The sequence below is a fragment of the Xenopus tropicalis genome, chromosome 4 (assembly GCF_000004195.4).
Source record: "Xenopus tropicalis strain Nigerian chromosome 4, UCB_Xtro_10.0, whole genome shotgun sequence".
NCBI lineage: Eukaryota > Metazoa > Chordata > Amphibia > Anura > Pipidae > Xenopus > Xenopus tropicalis.
In genome coordinates, this window is record NC_030680.2 from 134,756,631 (window position 1) to 134,775,930 (window position 19,300).

General features: G+C 41.3%; 1 protein-coding gene across 1 annotated transcript; it reads left to right on the top strand.

The window, feature by feature from the left end:
• The first annotated feature begins 603 nt into the window (after positions 1 to 603).
• podxl2 (podocalyxin-like 2) lies at positions 604 to 18,750 on the top strand. The gene is made up of 8 exons (XM_002933083.5): positions 604 to 1,135; positions 2,759 to 3,073; positions 8,970 to 9,523; positions 10,062 to 10,136; positions 15,558 to 15,714; positions 16,223 to 16,284; positions 17,443 to 17,622; positions 17,788 to 18,750. The coding sequence occupies exons 1-8, from the start codon at positions 1,108 to 1,110 to the stop codon at positions 17,980 to 17,982; spliced, it is 1,566 nt and encodes a 521-aa protein (XP_002933129.1). The 5' UTR covers positions 604 to 1,107; the 3' UTR covers positions 17,983 to 18,750.
• Positions 18,751 to 19,300: the final 550 nt, after the last annotated feature.

The following is a 19,300-nucleotide window of genomic DNA, read 5'->3' on the forward strand; positions in this document are numbered from 1 at the left end:
CCCCCCCACCCCCATGTGCGTACTTTTAAAGTCCCTTATGGAGTTGTGGGTAGAGGTCCCCATTGCGCCATGTGGGAGTGAAATTTAAAAATATTGTTGTGACAGGCTGCCCCTATATTTCTGCCGCCCTTTATCGCCTTTCCACAAATCCAGGCCTGAGAGCATTTACACCTTTGGGCTAAACTACAGGGGACTTTTTAATTGTCAGGCAATAGCATAAGATTATGTAGGATTCTGCCAAGTCTGATCTGCACAGCTGTAACACAAGTCGGATCAGATCGTTGGATGGTGCCTTTTGTTCCTGCATCTGTATTTGACAAACTTGTATTTTATTTTTTTTTTTTTTTTAAACAAAAAAACTAAGCTATTCAGAGTTTAGTGATTCAACTTGCCCTTTACAGTTTGGAATGTCTAGAAGTGTTGCTAAGCTTCCAGTAAGGACAAGGATGCAATCTGACTGGTGCAACATCTTGCAAGCAGGGGGCAGTAGGACCATGTGGGAGCCAGGGGAGCTGCAGACTGACACTGCACCAGCCCTGCAAGGGGAGGGGGGGGGAAAAAGATAATGGGCAAAGGGAAAGTACTGAGCATGGACCACTGGCTGCTGGGAGGGGTGGCAAGGAGGGAGGGAAACCAGGGGAGAGCTCATTTTTGGAGGGAGGGATACCAACAAATCCCACCTGGTTACTAGGGGCTGATAGTCCTCTGTCTGCAACTGTCGGTGCTTCATCGTTTTTGAATGTGATCGTTATTATTGCAGCATTATCAGATCATGTAATCTTATGTTGCTGTGCATGTACTCAGAACATCATATTGGTCTGGAATGCATGTTGAGCTCTGCATCGGGATCCACTTGGTTCTAGTCCTGCCCACTCCGTCAGGGATGGTTCTGCTAGACAAAGGCACATGACCAACCGGGGCACTGCCTGCCCATAATTCACCAACTCGTCAATACCGTGACCTATGAACGCTGTCTCATCTGCTGAGCTCCACCGAAAACTACTCTCCAGAGCGAGAGAGAGAGGGTACCAGCCTGGTATCTGTGTGCCCATTCCTGGGGTATAGGGATGCCCTCTGTACAAACATACTGGCCACGCTGATACCACCATGATCCTGCATTTACATCTCATTTTGGGTAAGCTCTCCCTTTATGAATAGCACCTACACATTCTGTAAAACATATGTATTATATTAAAAAAAAAAATAACCTCCTAGCTGCCTGATCATTCTGCCATGAATAGCATTTCCATGATTTCACCCTTGGGCATCTTAGGGGTTAAACATTTCCTTAACTGCTTACATTAATTAATATACACAGCATGATTATATACGGAGTTACAGGGATGGTGCTGTCTATATATATATATATATATATATATATATATATATATATATATATATATATATATATATATATATATATATATATATATATATGAAGGTAAAACTCCAAAATACTATTGATGTATTAGGGATGTGGGGAGTTTAAAGGCCAGGTCCTATATAGATTTAACCTGAAATAATGACTTGTCATTGCATTTTAGCTAGTAGAAACAATTACAAGAAAGGTTTTGTTGTGCAGCTAGCGTGTAATTATAGGCAATAAGGAAATAAAGTAGCATTCTATTATATTTCTCTGTACCTGCTACTCTCAACCACAATCACTCCCTAGTGTCTACTCCCTGCTACTATAGGCACCATCTCTCCCTACTATGCCTGCTATCCCACAGCCACAGTCCCTTCCCAGAGGCTATTATCCCCCCACTGCTACTATAGGCACCATCTCTCCCTACTATACCTGCTATCCCACAGCCACAGTCCCTTCCCAGAGGCTATTATCCCACTGCTACTATAGGCACCATCTCTCCCTACTATACCTGCTATCCCACAGCCACAGTCCCTTCCCAGAGGCTATTATCCCACTGCTACTATAGGCACCATCTCTCCCTACTATACCTGCTATCCCACAGCCCCAGTCCCTCCCCAGAGGCTATTATCCCCCCACTGCTACTATAGGCACCATCTCTCCCTACTATACCTGCTATCCCACAGCCACAGTCCCTTCCCAGAGGCTATTATCCCCCCACTGCTACTATAGGCACCATCTCTCCCTACTATACCTGCTATCCCACAGCCCCAGTCCCTTCCCAGAGGCTATTATCCCACTGCTACTATAGGCACCATCTCTCCCTACTATACCTGCTATCCCATAGCCACAGTCCCTTCCCAGAGGCTATTATCCCCCCACTGCTACTATAGGCGCCATCTCTCCCTACTCCCTACACCATCTCTCCCTACCTTTTAGGTACCTGTATTAGTTATTACATTCTATGTGACATTTGTGCTGTGCCTGCAGTGTCATCTACACAGAGCCTGCTGTGCCTCTTTGTGCTGTCTGAGCATCTTTGTTTTCTGTTCTGAGATTAATGAGATTAATATCTAGTTACTGATAGACATTCATCATGCTAATCAGGCCCGTGAGGGTTGTTTAATTAATTTATAGATGCTTGCACGTGACACTTACAGGCTGTATCCCATTAAGTGGCACTTGTTACCATCTGTAACGCTGTAACAGGCTAAAATCCATTTACAGCCACAAGGACATCACGTTTGGTGCCAGGAGCAGGTTTTCACTTCTTGTTCCAATACTGTTCCAAATGACTGAAGCATATAATTGTCCAAGGACGCCTAACCTCCTACACAACTGTATAATGGTATGACACTGCCTACTACCAAACTTACCTGTTTCTCTTTGTAGGGCCCTTTTGGTTCCTCCTTGTTGCCTGTGAGGAGCCTCAGTCTGAAGGACTCTCTTCCACCTCATTATTGGACTTATCAACCTTAGTGGGCCTGTCCTCCTCACCCCAGGAGAACCCAAGTGAAGCTGAGCTTGGGAATCAGGGTGACCAGGAGCTGGACGTTCTTCAGGATCTTCTCCATACAGCACAAGGCTCAGGCTTCTCTAGCCTAGAGACAGAGGAGTCCTCCATTCTTCAGTCCCCTCAATATTTCTGGGATGAGGAGGGAAGCAAGGGCAACGGGAGCTCTGAGGTTCCTAGTCTAATACACACAGGTGGGTACAATTTACCTGAGGGACTTGACATGTGACTAGTCACTAGTCCAAGTCTAATGCTAGGTTATGGGTGAATACCAGCTGATTTGGACAAATTTTTTGAGTTCAACAAACAGTGGTATAAACACCCCGCCAGAAATCAGCAAGAACCAAAACTAAAAACTGGGCCCTTGTACCAGATTTGCTGCACGACCCTTTCATTACTGAACTCCCATTCTCCTATATGTCATACACCCTATGCACATCTATGAGAGATATAAGCTGGCCCCTTTACACTTCCATTGTTTGTTTTTATTTGTGATCCTCTTTTGGCCCACTAGCATTATTAAAACTGACACTCTATTTTCATCTCTGCATTGATTTTTACTTTCCGTATATTTGATTATTTTGTCATCAGATGCACTAACAACAATACAATTCTGTATATTTGCCCCTTGACTGGTTGTGTAAGTTGGTTACAGTGCCCCATACTTTGATTGGTCGAAACAGTAAAGCTGGCACCCTGCACAAGGATGGTTGCCCAGTTTGGGTAACTTTGTTGCACACTAAAATATTACCCCAATATTTAATAAAAGGCATTATGTTTTCCCAGTAGCAGTAACCCATAGCAACCGATAATTAGATGTTTGCTTTTAAAAAAAGGTGACCAGTAAATTCTACCTGCTGATTGGTAGCTATGGGTTACTGCACCTGGGCAAACTTAGTGCCTTTTATTACATAACCCCCTTTGCTGTATTAGTCAGGCCACAGAGAAAACATATTTGCCTACTTGTACAGCAACTCTGCAAATGGAACCCATAATCTCTGTCTTTCTCTTTGTTTCCATTCTGATTCCATTATGTTCCTCACTTGTTTATGAATCAGACGATGCAAGAATAGAATAGAATATATCTTTATTGTCATTGTCACATAGTAAACAACGAGATTTAAAAGAAGCAAGCAACAACTCAAAGCAGTGGCATAGTAAAAGATAATATCAGTCTACTGTTACATATTTAAAGCCATAATTGCTCTTGGATAAAAGCTGTATATTCCCGTTTAAAGAGGATAAAGCGGAGTTTTTGCCCTCAGCATAGTGTGGGTATTTGACAGTAAGGTCAGTCATAGAATACCAAAAAGAGTTGGCAATGAGTAGATTACTGTATGTGTAAATGGGTTAAATGCCTCTCAAGTAAGAAGGATCCTATGGAGTCATTAGCAATAAATACAAACCAAGGAAGTTATGTGAGGGCTGCTGTGAGTTCCGACTAGAGTTGCAGTATTTGGCAAACAATGGTGAATGCACTAAATACAACTTTACTTGAGTCAGAAATGTGGTGCAAAGCACCATTTTATCTGCAGTATTAGTGTCAGAGTTCTGGCAAGATTTAATTGTTTGGCATCTTCCCAGTGTGCTATAAATCTTGCCAAATTTGACCACTTGCCAGGCAATCGTCTTCCTTTCGGCCTGCTGTCACTGCAGCCAGTCAGCACACACAGCTCTGCATTATTCAGGGAGCAGAGAAAAGGGACATGTTTAAAATTTAATCTTGTAACTGAGGCTTGCCATCTTGCAGCGGAATGCAGTAGGTGAGAGATACCGCTCATGGAACCCGCAGTGAGCCACCCAGAAGGGGATGATATTTATGGGCCCTTGCCAGGGGCCCCCTTTCTATTTATCACATTCTATTGCTATGGATTTATTAATAATAATAATAATAATAATAATATATAAATGTTCCTGGGGGGTGGAATAAAGCTGCCTATACCATACGTGAAGGGCCAAACAGAGCAGAAGTCATGGCTTATTTCTGGGGCCTAATGCTAGATTATTGTTATTATATGTCCAAGCAGTGTGCTCAGTTTCATGACTGGGGGGGTCCAACTTAAGTGGAACAGTAGTTACAGGAAGTAGAACAAACTGGAGACTAAGTGAAAGGACCTTTGGTGATTTTCTTTTGCTGTAACGTTCTGTGCATGTATGGGGAGAGAAACAGTATACTGTGGATCAACTTAGGCATTGGTAATAGGTTGTGTTTTGCCTGAGTGGGTATAGAAATGAGACAGACATCTACACACCACAAATATGTCCCTAAGCTACAAAATAAATAGATGCAACCCTCAGAGATGTGTATTGCCCCCCCCAGCACCAGGTTTGGACTGGGGTGTGTGGGGCCCACGAAGGCTGCCATCCCAGAGGTCCCCCACACCTCCGAATGGCCCCCACTGGCCACACACCCCCTCGGGCCCCCTCCACCCACATCCCCTGCCCCTCCCTCCGAGTGCACATATCTGATACTTACCTAGGCACGATCGGCAAAGGGAGGTAACCGGGGGGGAACCTGGGATTGGGTCTGGGTTGGAGAGGCCCACTGGGTTTTTGCCCAGTGTCCTGCCGGCCAAGTAAAACCCTGTCCAGCACAGACCCAGATTGGCAATTCTGATAAATGCCAGAGGGACTGCTCTAAGATGCCTTAGACCAGTGATCCTAAACCAGTGGCTCGTTCCTCACCATTCCCTTTGATGTTGCTCTCAGTGGCCTCAAAGTAGGTGACTATTTTTACATTTCTGACTTCTGACAAGTTTTGGAAGCCCAGAGACTCCAAGCAGAACCTCCTTCAGGCCAGCAGTGCCCATGGGGCTACCAAATAGCCAATCACAGCCCTTATTTGGCATCCCCTTGCCAGTGTGGCTCACTTTCTACATCTGAGTGTGGCTCATGTGTAAAAAAGGTTGGGATCCCTGCCATAGACAGTCATAGACTGGTGGGGTGCTGTTTGGGCCCCTGTGTACTTGCAATGCAAGGGCCTATTCTGAATCCCAGATCAGACCTGCAGCATACCCAAGAGCTTTAGGAAGCCATGGTCTACATAGAAGGACTACCTAACAGTTGCTATTGGAATGCAGGGAGCTGCAGTACAACACCAGCAGAATGGTTGCAGGTCCTTTATGCCTGAAATAAACAGTATTTTCCTTAGTTTAGGGCCCCAGCTTTCCTTCACCAGTGTTCATAGTGACCATGCCTAGGTATGCCTCAAAGAGTTAAAGAATGTTTTAGTAATCTATGAATTTAGAGAAAAAACGAGATTGAGATTCTGGGCTGTGTATTCAATTCCTACATATTTTATTTGATAATTCATACACCAGGGAAAGGTACTCCCACATACAAACAGCACTGGAACAAAAGCACTGCAGATGAGCACTCACCTATTAAATACAACAGAAGCAGAATATGTAGTTAAAACAAGTGACATTAGCTACACAAACTAGTAATTATATATTTCCTGATAATTCTGAGCTCTGTGTGAACCATATACTAATGCTATAATAAGGGTGTAGTGTGTTATGAGGAATAATTAGCATCTAACAACATCTGGGTTATTGCATTATTAAATTAAACTTGGATGTTTATCATGGTACAGACACATACACATGCGCATAGATAGATAGATAGATAGATAGATAGATAAATAGATAATAGATAGATAGATAGATAGATAGATAGATAGATAATAGATAGCTAGATAGATAATAGATAGCTAGATAGATAGATAATAGATAGATAGATAGATAGATAGATAGATAGATAGATAGATAGATAGATAGATAGATAGATGATAGATAGATAGATAGATAGATAGATAGATAGATAGATGGATGGATAGATAGATAGATAGATAGATAGATAGATAGATAGATAGATGATAGATGATAGATAGATAGATAGATAGATAGATAGATAGATAGATAGATAGATAGATAGATGATAGATAGATAGATAGATAGATGATAGATAGATGATAGATAGATGATAGATAGATGGATAGATAGATATGATAGACATTCAGTTGGATATAGATAGACAGATAGATATTGAGCCTTTCTCAATAGTGTGACTTGGAATATGCCATTAGACAACTTCCCTCTTTGTATCCAAGGAAGTTGGGAAAGCCATCCTACTCAGTCACCTATCACTTTCAGTGATAAACTGGGATGCCAGAAGCCCACCAAGACCTTAAACTATAGACCCACCTTTTTCCTCCTTTCCTCACTTAACCTAGTCTATTTCTGTCACATACTATAAGCTATCCTTCTCCTTTATGCTCCCATAAAAATATATTGAATGATCATGAAATAAGTCAAATAGTTAGGAGCAGGAGGGCCCACTGGGAGTTTTCCTGGTATTCCGATGGGCCAGTCCACTACTGCTTACAGTTTTACACTAAAAAGCTTGGTGCAATTTAGTATGTTCTCCAATAGATCATTACAAAGCAAGGATTACTGGGATCCTTGACTGGGGCCATGTTCAAACATGTCCATAAATGAACCTCTTAAACTGTAAATGTTCCTGCCATGTTTCCACTTTCTGCTGTTACTCATAGGTTTGTGATCCATATTTACAATCCAAAAATGGAATTAAATTGCAAAGTTGGAGCAGAGCATATACTGTATATACTCGAGTATAAGCCTAGTTTTTCAGCACCCAAAATGTGCTGAAAAAGTCACCCTCGCCTTATACTCGAGTCGGGTGCCATGGGTCCCTCTGAGCTCCCTCTGTCCTTTGTGTGCAAATTAGGCCCCCCGCAAACCAGACCCTCCAGTGCCCTGGCCCACGCAATACTTATTCCCCCTTACGTGTCCTCCGGCACTGGGTCTGCTGCCAGTTTGCCAATGTGCAATGAGTGTGGGGTAGTACTCATATTGTTTTTGTTGACCCTCTTCTCTGCTTACAGAGCTAGTTTACGGTTTTTCTTTTAAATAAATATTTAAAAACATATACCCCACTGATGCCTCAATTTATGTAATTTACTGGTTTTTATTGTGATTATTGAAACTTAGCAGTAGCTGCTGCATTTCCCACCCTAGGCTTATACTCGAGTCAATACGTTTTTCCAGTTTTCTTAGGTAAAATTAGGTACCTCGGCTTATATTCGGATCGGCTTATACTCGAGTATATACGGTATGTATAATAGAGTAAACCCCCCCAAATGAAAAGAACTTACCTTCCCCATGCCTGTTCTTCTACTACCTGCCTTTTTATAATAGATAAATAAATGATAGATAGTAGATGATAGATAGGTGCGTGGAGGTATGGAATCAAAAGACCTGTTCCTGTGGCTATGTCAGCAGTAAAGTATTATTGCTGCACAATAGGTGAGGAAATTTAAATGTTTCTGGGCCAGTCTTCACTTCTGAATGTGGCAGAGCTTTTCAGTGGCATTTTCCAACAGCAAATATTAAACTGGATCATAAGTTTTGGCTCACATCCAGTTTCCACACTTATTATATATACATAGGAAAGGCAAAACTAGGGTGGAACTGGGCCAGTGAGTCACCTAGAAAAAACCCGGTGGGCCCTGTGGCCCTCACCGACCCAGGCCCACTCGCCCCGCCGGTAACTGTGGGTGCCTGCACTCTCCCTGCCATTGTGGCTGCAAGGAGTATGGTCACCATTGGGGGGAGAGTTTGACACTGAGTATTCCAGCTTCCATCTGGGGTTAGGGTCTCGGAGACCCCACTGCAACACAAGGCAAAACCCATATAACCAGTAGTGTAGCATATATTCTATATTCTAATCCATCATTGACATAAGGCCCTGCCCTAGTTGACCTCACATAAAACCTACCCAGTAGTTGGTTTGTACCTGTACCTATTCCTACTATGTTTTATTGCGCCTGGTCTTAGCATTATTAAACACAGGGACACACTATAGGAACTCCATACCACTGTTTAATAATAGATATTACCAGTTTCCATGGGATTAGAGGCTATTTAGCCACTATCAGTTCTAAATCTCAATTACAAAGGCAGACAGTTACAAATTACATCTCTCCTTGCAATCACTGAGTATTTGTATAATATATTGAGCAAAATCTCAAAGTGTTTACTAAACACTCACAAATGGAACTTTTTATAGTCCCCAGGAACAGCGATGGAGACACAGGGGAAGACCAGAGCAAAACCAGTAGTCCCACAACAGAAAGCCTGGAAACATCTACAACTCTGTGGTACACTCATTCTTCTGATGAAACGCACAAACATTTATCTACAGACACCTTGACTGTAAATGGAAAGGTTACCGTGGAGCCAACAACCCTAAATAATTGGGGAGCTGCATTTCAAAGCAACAAGGAAAGGACAGTGTCCAAAACTGTATCTGCTGAGCATACTCATCAAACAACCAAATTGCATAGAAAGAACAAGAAGCATCAAGTGTCCAAGAACCATCAAATTACCCATGTTCCAGGATCGGTACCTCCACCAGGACCTCCGGCTGGCAGTCAAGGCATTCCCGCTAACAAACCCTTTGAAGAGCATATACAAGGGGAAGACCTAGATCCATCCACACACTTCCACCCTGGTATCTTAGATGAGGAAAAAATTGGTCCTCCAAAACACATTTCCGTCCTACAGGGTGAAGGCCATTCTGAGGCTGCAGGGCCTTCAGAGCTACCACCGAGGTCTCAGCAGGTAGTACCCCCAATATTATTTTTTTTGTTTTGCTGAACAGGGTTCCAGGTGGAATTTGAGTGAAGGGTCTGAAAGGCTTTAATTACATTGACACCAGTGTAAGGTGATTGCTGTAGTAAGGAAACTTGTTGCAGATAAAGAGATGGGTTTAGAGAGCTCTGAACATTTATGCTGCTAAGCAGGTACAGATGCATGATGAGATCCAGGGATGAACAGGTTTGCCAAAGTACTGAAGGGTCTCCCAGTGGGCTTAGGACCTGGTGGACCCCAGTCTATGAAACATTCCATAAGGCCTTTCTTATTTCCACCATATATCATTATAATCTCTGTACCATATAATCTAATTGTTTGGATGTCAGGTTCTCATAGATCCTAGTAGGACCAATCCAACACTAATGGGACACCTTGAGAGCTCTTTGGTGATGCCACAAAGATACCAGAGCCTTATTAGCTTGGGAGACACTTATTTCATCTGAGGAAAATAATATTACAGCAGCCCTATGGTTTTTTTCATCTTCCCATATTTATTTATTTTCAGGTTATTTGCAAAGACTGGATTAATTTAGCTGGGAAAAATTATGTCATACTCAACATGTCGAATGATATTGACTGTGTAAGTATGATTAACATTGTTTTATTGGTGTGCCTGCTTTTTATATACTACAGATCTCTCATTTACTCTAATTTTCTTTAATACAGGTATAGGACCCATTAACCAGAATGCTCGGGACCAAGGGTATTCTGGATAAGGGGTCTTTCCGTAATGTGGGTCTCCATACCTTAAGTCTACTAAAAAATCAATAAACCATTAATTAAACCCAATAGGATTGTTTTGCATCCAATAAGGTTTATTTATTATCTTAATTGGGATCAAGTACAGATACTGTTTTATTATTACAGAGAAAAGGGAATCATTTAACCATTAAATAAACCCAATAGGGCTGTTCTGCCCCCAATAAGGGGTAATTATATCTTAGTTGGGATCAAGTACAGGTACTGTTTTATTATTACAGAGAAAAGGGAATCATTTAACCATTAAATAAACCCAATAGGGCTGTTCTGCCCCAATAAGGGGTAATTATATCTTAGTTGGGATCAAGTACAGGTACTGTTTTATTATTACAGAGAAAAGGGAATCATTTAACCATTAAATAAACCCAAAAGGGCTGTTCTGCCCCCAATAAGGGGTAATTATATCTTAGTTGGGATCAAGTACAGGTACTGTTTTATTATTACAGAGAAAAGGGAATCATTTAACCATTAAATAAACCCAAAAGGGCTGTTCTGCCCCCAATAAGGATTAATTATATCTTAGTTGGGATCAAGTACAGGTACTGTTTTATTATTACAGAGAAAAGGGAATCATTTAACCATTAAATAAACCCAATAGGGCTGTTCTGCCCCCAATAAGGGGTAATTATATCTTAGTTGGGATCAAGTACAGGTACTGTTTTATTATTACAGAGAAAAGGGAATCATTTAACCATTAAATAAACCCAATAGGGCTGTTCTGCCCCAATAAGGGGTAATTATATCTTAGTTGGGATCAAGTACAGGTACTGTTTTATTATTACAGAGAAAAAGAAAATCAGTTTTAAAATTCTGAATTATTTGATTAAAATGGAGTCTGTGGCAGACGGCTTTCCATAATTCAGAGCTTTCTGGATAATGGGTTTCCATATAAGGGATCCCATACCTGTAATTGTATTGGTAGCTGCTATATATACTGTATTTATATATAGGGAAAGAGAAGACCAGCACTCCACATTCTGTAAATAGTGATTAAACCGTCATGCTGCAAATATATATATATATATTTGTGTTAGGGATTAACCAAATACATTGGGATCTGAGTGATGTTGAGTGTAAACTGAATGAATAAAAACCTTTTTCATTTGAAAGGTCTCTTCCTCTGTTATTTAGCTATAACTGCTTCCTGAGGGAAGAGAGCAGTAATGTTGGATTAAATAAAACATAAACTGTTTTAATAAAAGTGGCACGTCCTGGTACGTGTCTTGCTTTGGGGGAATTACTATGTAACACATTTAATTTGATAGAATTAATCGAATGCTTTGTAGAACTGAAAGACTGTCTCCGGGAAGTTGTATCGTAATAAAAATGCAGCCAAGGTGTTGATTTGTGCAGGATGCAGTGGGGCTGGCTTTCCTAGGGTGGCCCTAGAGAAGGGACTTGGGGCCCATACTGAAGGCTGCTTAGGGTGGGATGTTTCTGCTCTGCTAAATATTCCTGGAAGCCCTAGGTTGTTTAAGGTGAGATTTGGGGTGAACATTAAATCTAAGTCTTAAATACTCTTGAAGCTAAAGCTGAATGGCAGATTGAAAACGATTTTCATGTACAGGTATGGGATCAGTTATCTAGAAACCCATTATCCAGAAAGCTCCAAATTACAGAAAGGCAATCTCCCATGGACTCCATTTTAAACAAATAATTCTTATTTTTAAAAATGTAAAAAAAAATTATCTTGTACTTGATCCCAACTAAGATGTAATTAATCCTTATTGGGGGCAGAACAGCCCTATTGGGTTTATTTAATGGTTAAATGATTCCCTTTTCTCTGTAATAATAAAACAGTACCTGTACTTGATCCCAACTAAGATATAATTACCCCTTATTGGGGCAGAACAGCCCTATTGGGTTTATTTAATGGTTAAATGATTCCCTTTTCTCTGTAATAATAAAACAGTACCTGTACTTGATCCCAACTAAGATATAATTACCCCTTATTGGGGGCAGAACAGTCCTATTGGGTTTGTTTAACATTAAATGATTTTCAGTAGACTTAAGGTATGGAGATCCAAATTAGAGAAAGGCTTCTTTTCCAGAAAACCCCAGGTCCCGAGCATTCTGGATAATAGGTCCCATACCTGTTTCTGTTACAGGTATGGGGGAGGGGAGAATTCTATGTATTTTGTATCCTGACTTTTGTCCCTCTGTTTCCTTCTATCCCTTGAAATCATTGGTAGAGGTATGGGACCTGTTATCCAGAATGCCTGGGACCTGGGGTTTTCTGGAAAAGGAGCCTTTCTGTAATTGGGATCTCTATAACTTATGTCTACTAAAAAAATCATTTAAACATTAATTAAACCAAATAGGATTATTTTGCCTTCAATATGGATTCATTAAATATTCGTTGGGAGAGAAAAATGGAATTATTTTTAAAAATTTGAATTAATTAATCCACATGAGAGATGGCCTTTCCATAATCTGAAGCTTTGTGGATAACAGGTTTCCAGATAACCTGTACAAGATATTATCAGACAATTCCCAATAGATCAGTTTTATATGATGCATTCATTCCATACGTGTGCAGCCATCTGTTCCCTATTTGCTTTCCCGCTACACCTTCTGTTTGTCTGCGGCTGACGTACATTTCTGTTGCACTTCATGGCTCTGCCAGTCTCTCCCCAAATTAAATTGTTGAATGTGTAAGCTGGAGCCACCCTTGGGGGCCAGGAGTCGCCATGGCAATGGGCTGCTGTCTTTATTAAACATCTTTGAGGGTCCCTGTGTTGCTATGGAAACTGCAGTCTGGATTAAACGGCCAGTAGAGGTTGTACGATTTTGTGTGTGTTGGGGGGGGGTTAAATCTGACATTTTCAATGCTAGGTAGGGCTATAGGGCATATCACAAGTCTCTGCCAATTAACTGTATGGATTTTCTTTCTCTGTATATTTTTCAGCAATATAGTTGGAAAAGGGGGGGTGGGGGTATTCCAGCTTTAACTTTACAAACATATTTCCTATAATGATACAGCCCTTGTAAATCGTTTCCGTATTATATCTATAAAGCCATCAAATCCAACAGCTAGGGCAGCGGGCAGCATTGCTTGGGGGGGGGGGGCAAAACAGCAGACTAGAGTGGCATCCTAAGAGTTAGTTAGGATTATATTCAGGGGATACTCCAGAACTATAACGAGGGGGAAAAAGGGGACATATTCCCAAGATGTCTCCTGTTTTGAGGAATTGTTATCTAAATGCTTCCTGAAATGTTTTTTTTTTAACAATTCAGCTTCTGTTGTTTCTATTCCTTTAGCATTCTAGCTTCCATATCTATTCTGGTCTCTTCCAGTCTTACTTTGTCTCCTTTTCCCTGATTTCTGGTTTAGTTTCTCCAAGGCCTTCTTCTCACCCATTGTTCCAGCCACCAAACGTCTTATTCCCAATGATCCATTTCCACCGTGCATAACTGTGACACCATTATTTCTGAGCTCCTGTTTCACTTAATAATGTTCCCTGCTTGGATATATTGATAGTAAGCTCCTTGCTATAACTTCATTTCCTGGTTGGATAAAACCTCTTATTGAGCAACCACATCCAGATTTACCATCTCCCTTATTAGTAAATGAGGTAGGAAGATCTATACTTCCTTTACAATTGTAGTTGTGAAGAAATTAAGTATGTGGAAAATTAGCATGATGGGGATGATGTAGATCAGGGGTCCCCAACCTTTCTTACTTATGAGCCACAGTCAAATGTAAAAAGACTTGGGGAGCAACACATGCACCATAAAAGTTCATGGAGGAGCCAAATAAGGGCTGTGATTGGCTATTAGGCAGCCTCTATGCACCCTATCAGCTTACAGGGGGCTTTATTTGGTAGGAAATCTTGTTTTTATTCAACCAAAACTTGCCCCCAAGTCAGGAATTCAAAAATAACTCCCTGGTTTGGGGGCACTGAGAGCAACACCCAAGGGGTTGGGGAGCAACATGTTGCCCCTGAGCCATTGGTTGGGGATCACTGATGTAGATAATGTGATTCAAAAACTCTATCTTTATAATGGATGTTTTCGCCAACCTGAACCTGGAGTCATTTCTCTTGGTGAAAATTCATCCTTGTGCTCTTAGTAAAATGGAGAAAATTCACTGGAGAAATTTTACCTACAGAGAATTTTTACCACTATGATGTTAAATGATTTACTAAAAGGAGAATACAACAAGGTCTGGAGAATTAATGTGGTTAATTCTCCAAACCTTGTTGTATTCTCCTTTTAGTAAATCATTGACGTTGAGGGGAATCTTTATTTTTGGTGAAATTTCTCCAACTTTTCACTTTCACCCTCTAGTAAATATGCCCCAAAGTCAAGTGAAGAAGAACATACTGGGTGCATATTATCCGGTGAGAGAGTTGCCCTCATGTAGGAGTCTAGATACCTTCAGTTAGATGTTTAATACTTTGGAATCATTTGAAAACCATAATAATACAGGATATGCTCTTAGAAAAAAAAATCCAGAGTCCTGGGAATACATTAAATAATATTTAATGATAGTGCGGGTACCAAGTACACTATACGTTGAGTCAGAACAATAACATCTCTGTTCACACAGAGCACAGTTAAGATAGGAGAGCAAGGTCATCAAATCCAATTCATTGCGCTCTGTAAGTGCTTACTCAGGGACTCTTAATCTAAAGCTCATCGTTGACCCCTATGAAAGACATAACTCAAGCGTCTCTTTTCAGTTAACCTTTCGCTGAGAACAAACTGTTCTAGAATAATGTTGCTGCTTCTGTTTCAACTGAAAGAACCCTCTTCCCTCATCCTTGTTGCACAAGCTCATGACTATCTGATGCATTGAACTAAAGCTGGGCTTTGCTATGTTAGACCTTGGAAAAGCAATCTTTAAACGAGGCAATGCAAGCTGCCAGTATCTGCGGAGTCATTAACACTCTATCGGTAATTATAAAACAATGAGCATATAAAGGCAGAAGGCTGCAGAATAAGTGCTTTTATGGAGGTCACAAAAGGTTTGGTTGACTTGTACAATGTCTAACAGTATTAGGAAGAAGCTTCTGTTGCTATGCATTGTGCAGATGAGTTAAACAAGATTGTGGAGAATTAGAAATATAGGGAGCCAGGCTTATTTAGAAGTGACAATGTATTTTTCTTTATATTTAATACTCATTTGCAATATACTGTATATATACAGATAGATGACTTGCAAGAGTTCTCTAGTCAATGTCGCCCTAGGGGTCTAGGTACGTAGCTAATCCAGTAAACTGTTGTGTTCACTCTGCAGGAGAAGTTCCGCTGGGAAAAGGGGCATCAGCTTTTCTCACTGCTGGAGGGGGCGCTGTTCTGGAAGACTGAGGTGTCACCCAGAGACTGGGTGATTTTGCTGAGCAAGCCTAATGAGAACGACAATCACCTTTTAATGGCAATCACAGAGGAACACAGTAAGTTTCCTGTGTAGACCACAGTGGAGTCCAAATACTGCATATATGCTTCTTTATCACTTAAACTTAAAACATATAGAAATGTTTAAAAGGAGAACAAATACTCCTTGTATGCACAAATGTCTGGAATTTGGTATAGATTTGAGAGGTCCTGTGCTGGTGGCAGGGTCTGTTTAGAGAAGAGAGGGCAAATGTCCTGGACCTAGAAACCCAGGTCATAGCATATTATGTAAAAATGTAAAAAATTGTTAGTTAGATTTTGTACATCAGGAATGTCCAGCCTGCAGTACTGACTGTAATTGGGGTTGTGGGAATTGTAGATCGGCAACAGCTTGTGGTTAGAAGTTTGGACATCCCTGGTTTATATGGCCAGTAACTTCTTATGATTAAAGTCATTCATGGACTACGACTCTCATAGCTGCAGCACAGACTAGAATATAATACCTTTATGATTTGAGCAAAGACATGTTATTTCCTCACCAACACTCTTTGTTTCTGCCTTTTCTAGGTGTAGTACCTATTAAGGATGTCTTCAGTGCCTTAGGAGACATTAAAAGGAGTCTTGCTGAGGTAAGATATTGGAATAGCTCTGTCTAAGACACATACATGTTTCATCCTGTAGTGGCACTACCAGTACTGCAGCAGAAAGTGCAGTTAGCAAGTGCTCCATACTTCTTCTAAGGCTGCATTGACTTGGTGACCTAACCCAGGTAGGGGCCTCTTGGAATTGATGAGGCCAAAGTCAGGGGTCTCTGAAGTGATCCTTCAGCATACTTCAGCTCTGATGGCATAGCATGCAGCTTTATTAATGGATGTCCACTCCCTGTGCTATGTTCCACTGTAGGTCAAAACTTTGGCAAAAATCTACAGAGGCATTAAAAGCTAGGGGATCTAACATTGGAGAATACCAGTACTTACATCACACATTCAAGTGTGAGGGAGGTGGCTACTATTGGGGAAGATTCTTTTGCTTCCCATGGTTCACCTTGAGAGGACTAGGGTGATCAAAATTGTAACCGTGCTATCGCCCTAAGGAAAAGAGACCAACGGCAGAACCTAAACAAGACAACAAATTTCCAAGATGTGAGGTAAAAAAAGAATTTCTTTGGAGATACAAATAATGTTGCTTGCGCTTCCATGTCAGACACTGCCCCATCTACATGCTGAGATAAGGCATGAGCAGATACAATTTTCAGTTCTGACAAACTGTCTGCATTTCAATAGAATCAAAGCATGGTCTTATAAATTTCCCATAGATACCCAATGACTGGGTAGTAAAGGTGAAAGTTTGTCAAACTCTCCAACCAAGTCTGTGCATACATAAATGCATTTGTTCCATGTCATCAGGTAGGTAATGATCCAATCATGGCTTCTTGAACAGCTAAAAGGAAACTGTAATCCAGTTTTAGGCTAATGGCACATGGGGCATTTCCTCCTCTGGAATATTTTGAGTTTCCAGGAGCATCTTCAGGAGTTTCCAGTCAAGTCAGTGGTAGAAATTGGGGCAGTTTAGGCACTTGTCCCTCAGGTGAAATATACCTGCAGAGAACCTTAAAAAAGCCAGGACTGGATCATTATCTCCTAGGTGACATGGCAACAGCAGATGTCTCTTGGAAAAGTACTGGCAGAATTGCTCCCCATACTGTTACTAAAAAATCACTGTTGACTGCATGAAGAAGAGAGCTGAGAATCTGCAGCCATTTACTGAATCTTCTGTCTTCCCCTTAGATCGGAATTGAAGGCTACTCCACCACAGTTAGTTGCCAGTCACGTCCCAGCCAACCCCGCAGTGATTATGGCAAACTTTTTATTGTCTTGGTCATCATTGGATCCATCTGTGTAATGATCATCGTCGCAGGAATTATATACATCTGCTGGCAGAGACGCCTGCCCAAACTGAAAAACATGGTGAGTATGTGACCCTAGGAGATGAGGTGAGAACTATGGGCTGGGCTACGTGACAAATTTATAAAGAGCTACAATGGTCAGGGGTGTCTCTGATGATGCATTTAGCACATACTTAGCCATTTCCTTTATTCTTACACTTTGTTCTCTTGAAAATGTTGTTTGCAGGAACTGCATTTTGTTGAAAATGGCTGCCATGATAACCCCACGTTGGATGTAGCGATGGACGGTCAGTCTGAAATGCAAGAGAAAAAGACCAGCCTCAATGGTGGCACCTCTCATCAGGTGGATGGTTGGGAGACCCTGATCAACAAGGCATCCCGGGAAGAAGGTGATCCTGTGGAGGAAGACACCCATCTCTAGAGACCACCCAAAACTGCTGTAGAGGGCGCTGCATGTGACCCTTAAGGTCCAATGGATTCAAACTCACAGACTTTGCACCCTAGTGATTTTCATCTGCAGAACGTTTTAAAGGTTCCTTTGGCAGAGCAATGCTCATGCTGCAGCCCTCCAGCTCTTACTGGGCTTTGAATCCAAGCAAACCCACAAGCCTAAGAGTTCTAGTTTGAAAGTGCCACAGTTGCGCAATAGTTTTTTAGAGATTGTAGTAGAAATGTATCATTCCCTAACCCGCACACAAACATTTTTCGTGCCTACACCTCAGAATGGCCTACAATGCACTAAATGTACCTTTAACTTGCGTCGGTTCTTGCACCTTGCCTTCCTACGGTACAGAACCACCTTAGGGGAGAAATCCAGGCCTTAAATGTATTAGTTTCCACCGTAGCATAACACTAATGCTCTATGATGATGCTTCAATGTAGGAAATAAGTGGAATGCTATTATAACTGTGTAATATCTAGCTGATGTTTTTGGAGGCAGAAAGTCATCGTGTATTCTTGTTTTTAATCATTTCTTCTGCTTACGTGGGGTTTTTTGAATTATTAAGCAACAAAATAATCCATGGATTCATATCAGTCATATTAAAGGAGAAGTCAATACTGCGATTACACAGAAATACACAGCACTCCCTCTAAGTTCTTGTAGTCCTTTAGTCCAAAAATGTCCTTCGGTCCAGGTTCAAGCAAGTTCTAAATTATGTGTGTGAATACAAAGTGTGCTTTACAACTTCCTGTGTGTCCTTGTGTGTTTTACAACTTCCTGTGTGTCCTTGTGTCATAACTTATGTAGTGCACAAGAGGTTCCACAGGAGGTACTTGAGTGCACCTGTTGAAGGCAAGACAGAAACACACAGAGGTCCCAAGAGAACAGTAATAAGACAGCTCCCATGTCTGCCATAGGTACAGTATGGCCCGTTCATGTGATTGGGGACAGGTCTGACATTCAAAATAGGCCCTGGCATTTTAATTACACTGAGGTCCAAAAAAACCCTACTGGTCCTATAGATAGTGACTATGGCATCTTATAACAACCCATCTACAGACTGCAAGACCGGGCCTCATTGGGAAGCAGTTGCAGGCAGGAAGCATGTTCCAACCACAGTGGTTCTCTCTAAGAAGGAAAACTATAACCGCAAAATGAATTCCAACAGATATTTAATATCATATTAAGTGGCCTATTAAAGAATCTTACCAAACTGGCATTTATATCAGTAAATATTGCCCTTTTACATCCTTTCCCTTGAGCCGCCATTTTTTGTGCTCCCTCAGAGATCAGCTGA

Bases quoted from the DNA above. Each gene is read 5' to 3' on its own strand.
- podxl2 (XM_002933083.5), top strand. From the start codon at position 1,108: ATGATCCTGCATTTACATCTCATTTTGG. The intron at 1,136-2,758 runs GTAAGCTCTCCC...TTCTCTTTGTAG, and splicing joins GCATTTACATCTCATTTTGG to GGCCCTTTTGGTTCCTCCTT. The intron at 3,074-8,969 runs GTGGGTACAATT...AACTTTTTATAG, and splicing joins TCCTAGTCTAATACACACAG to TCCCCAGGAACAGCGATGGA.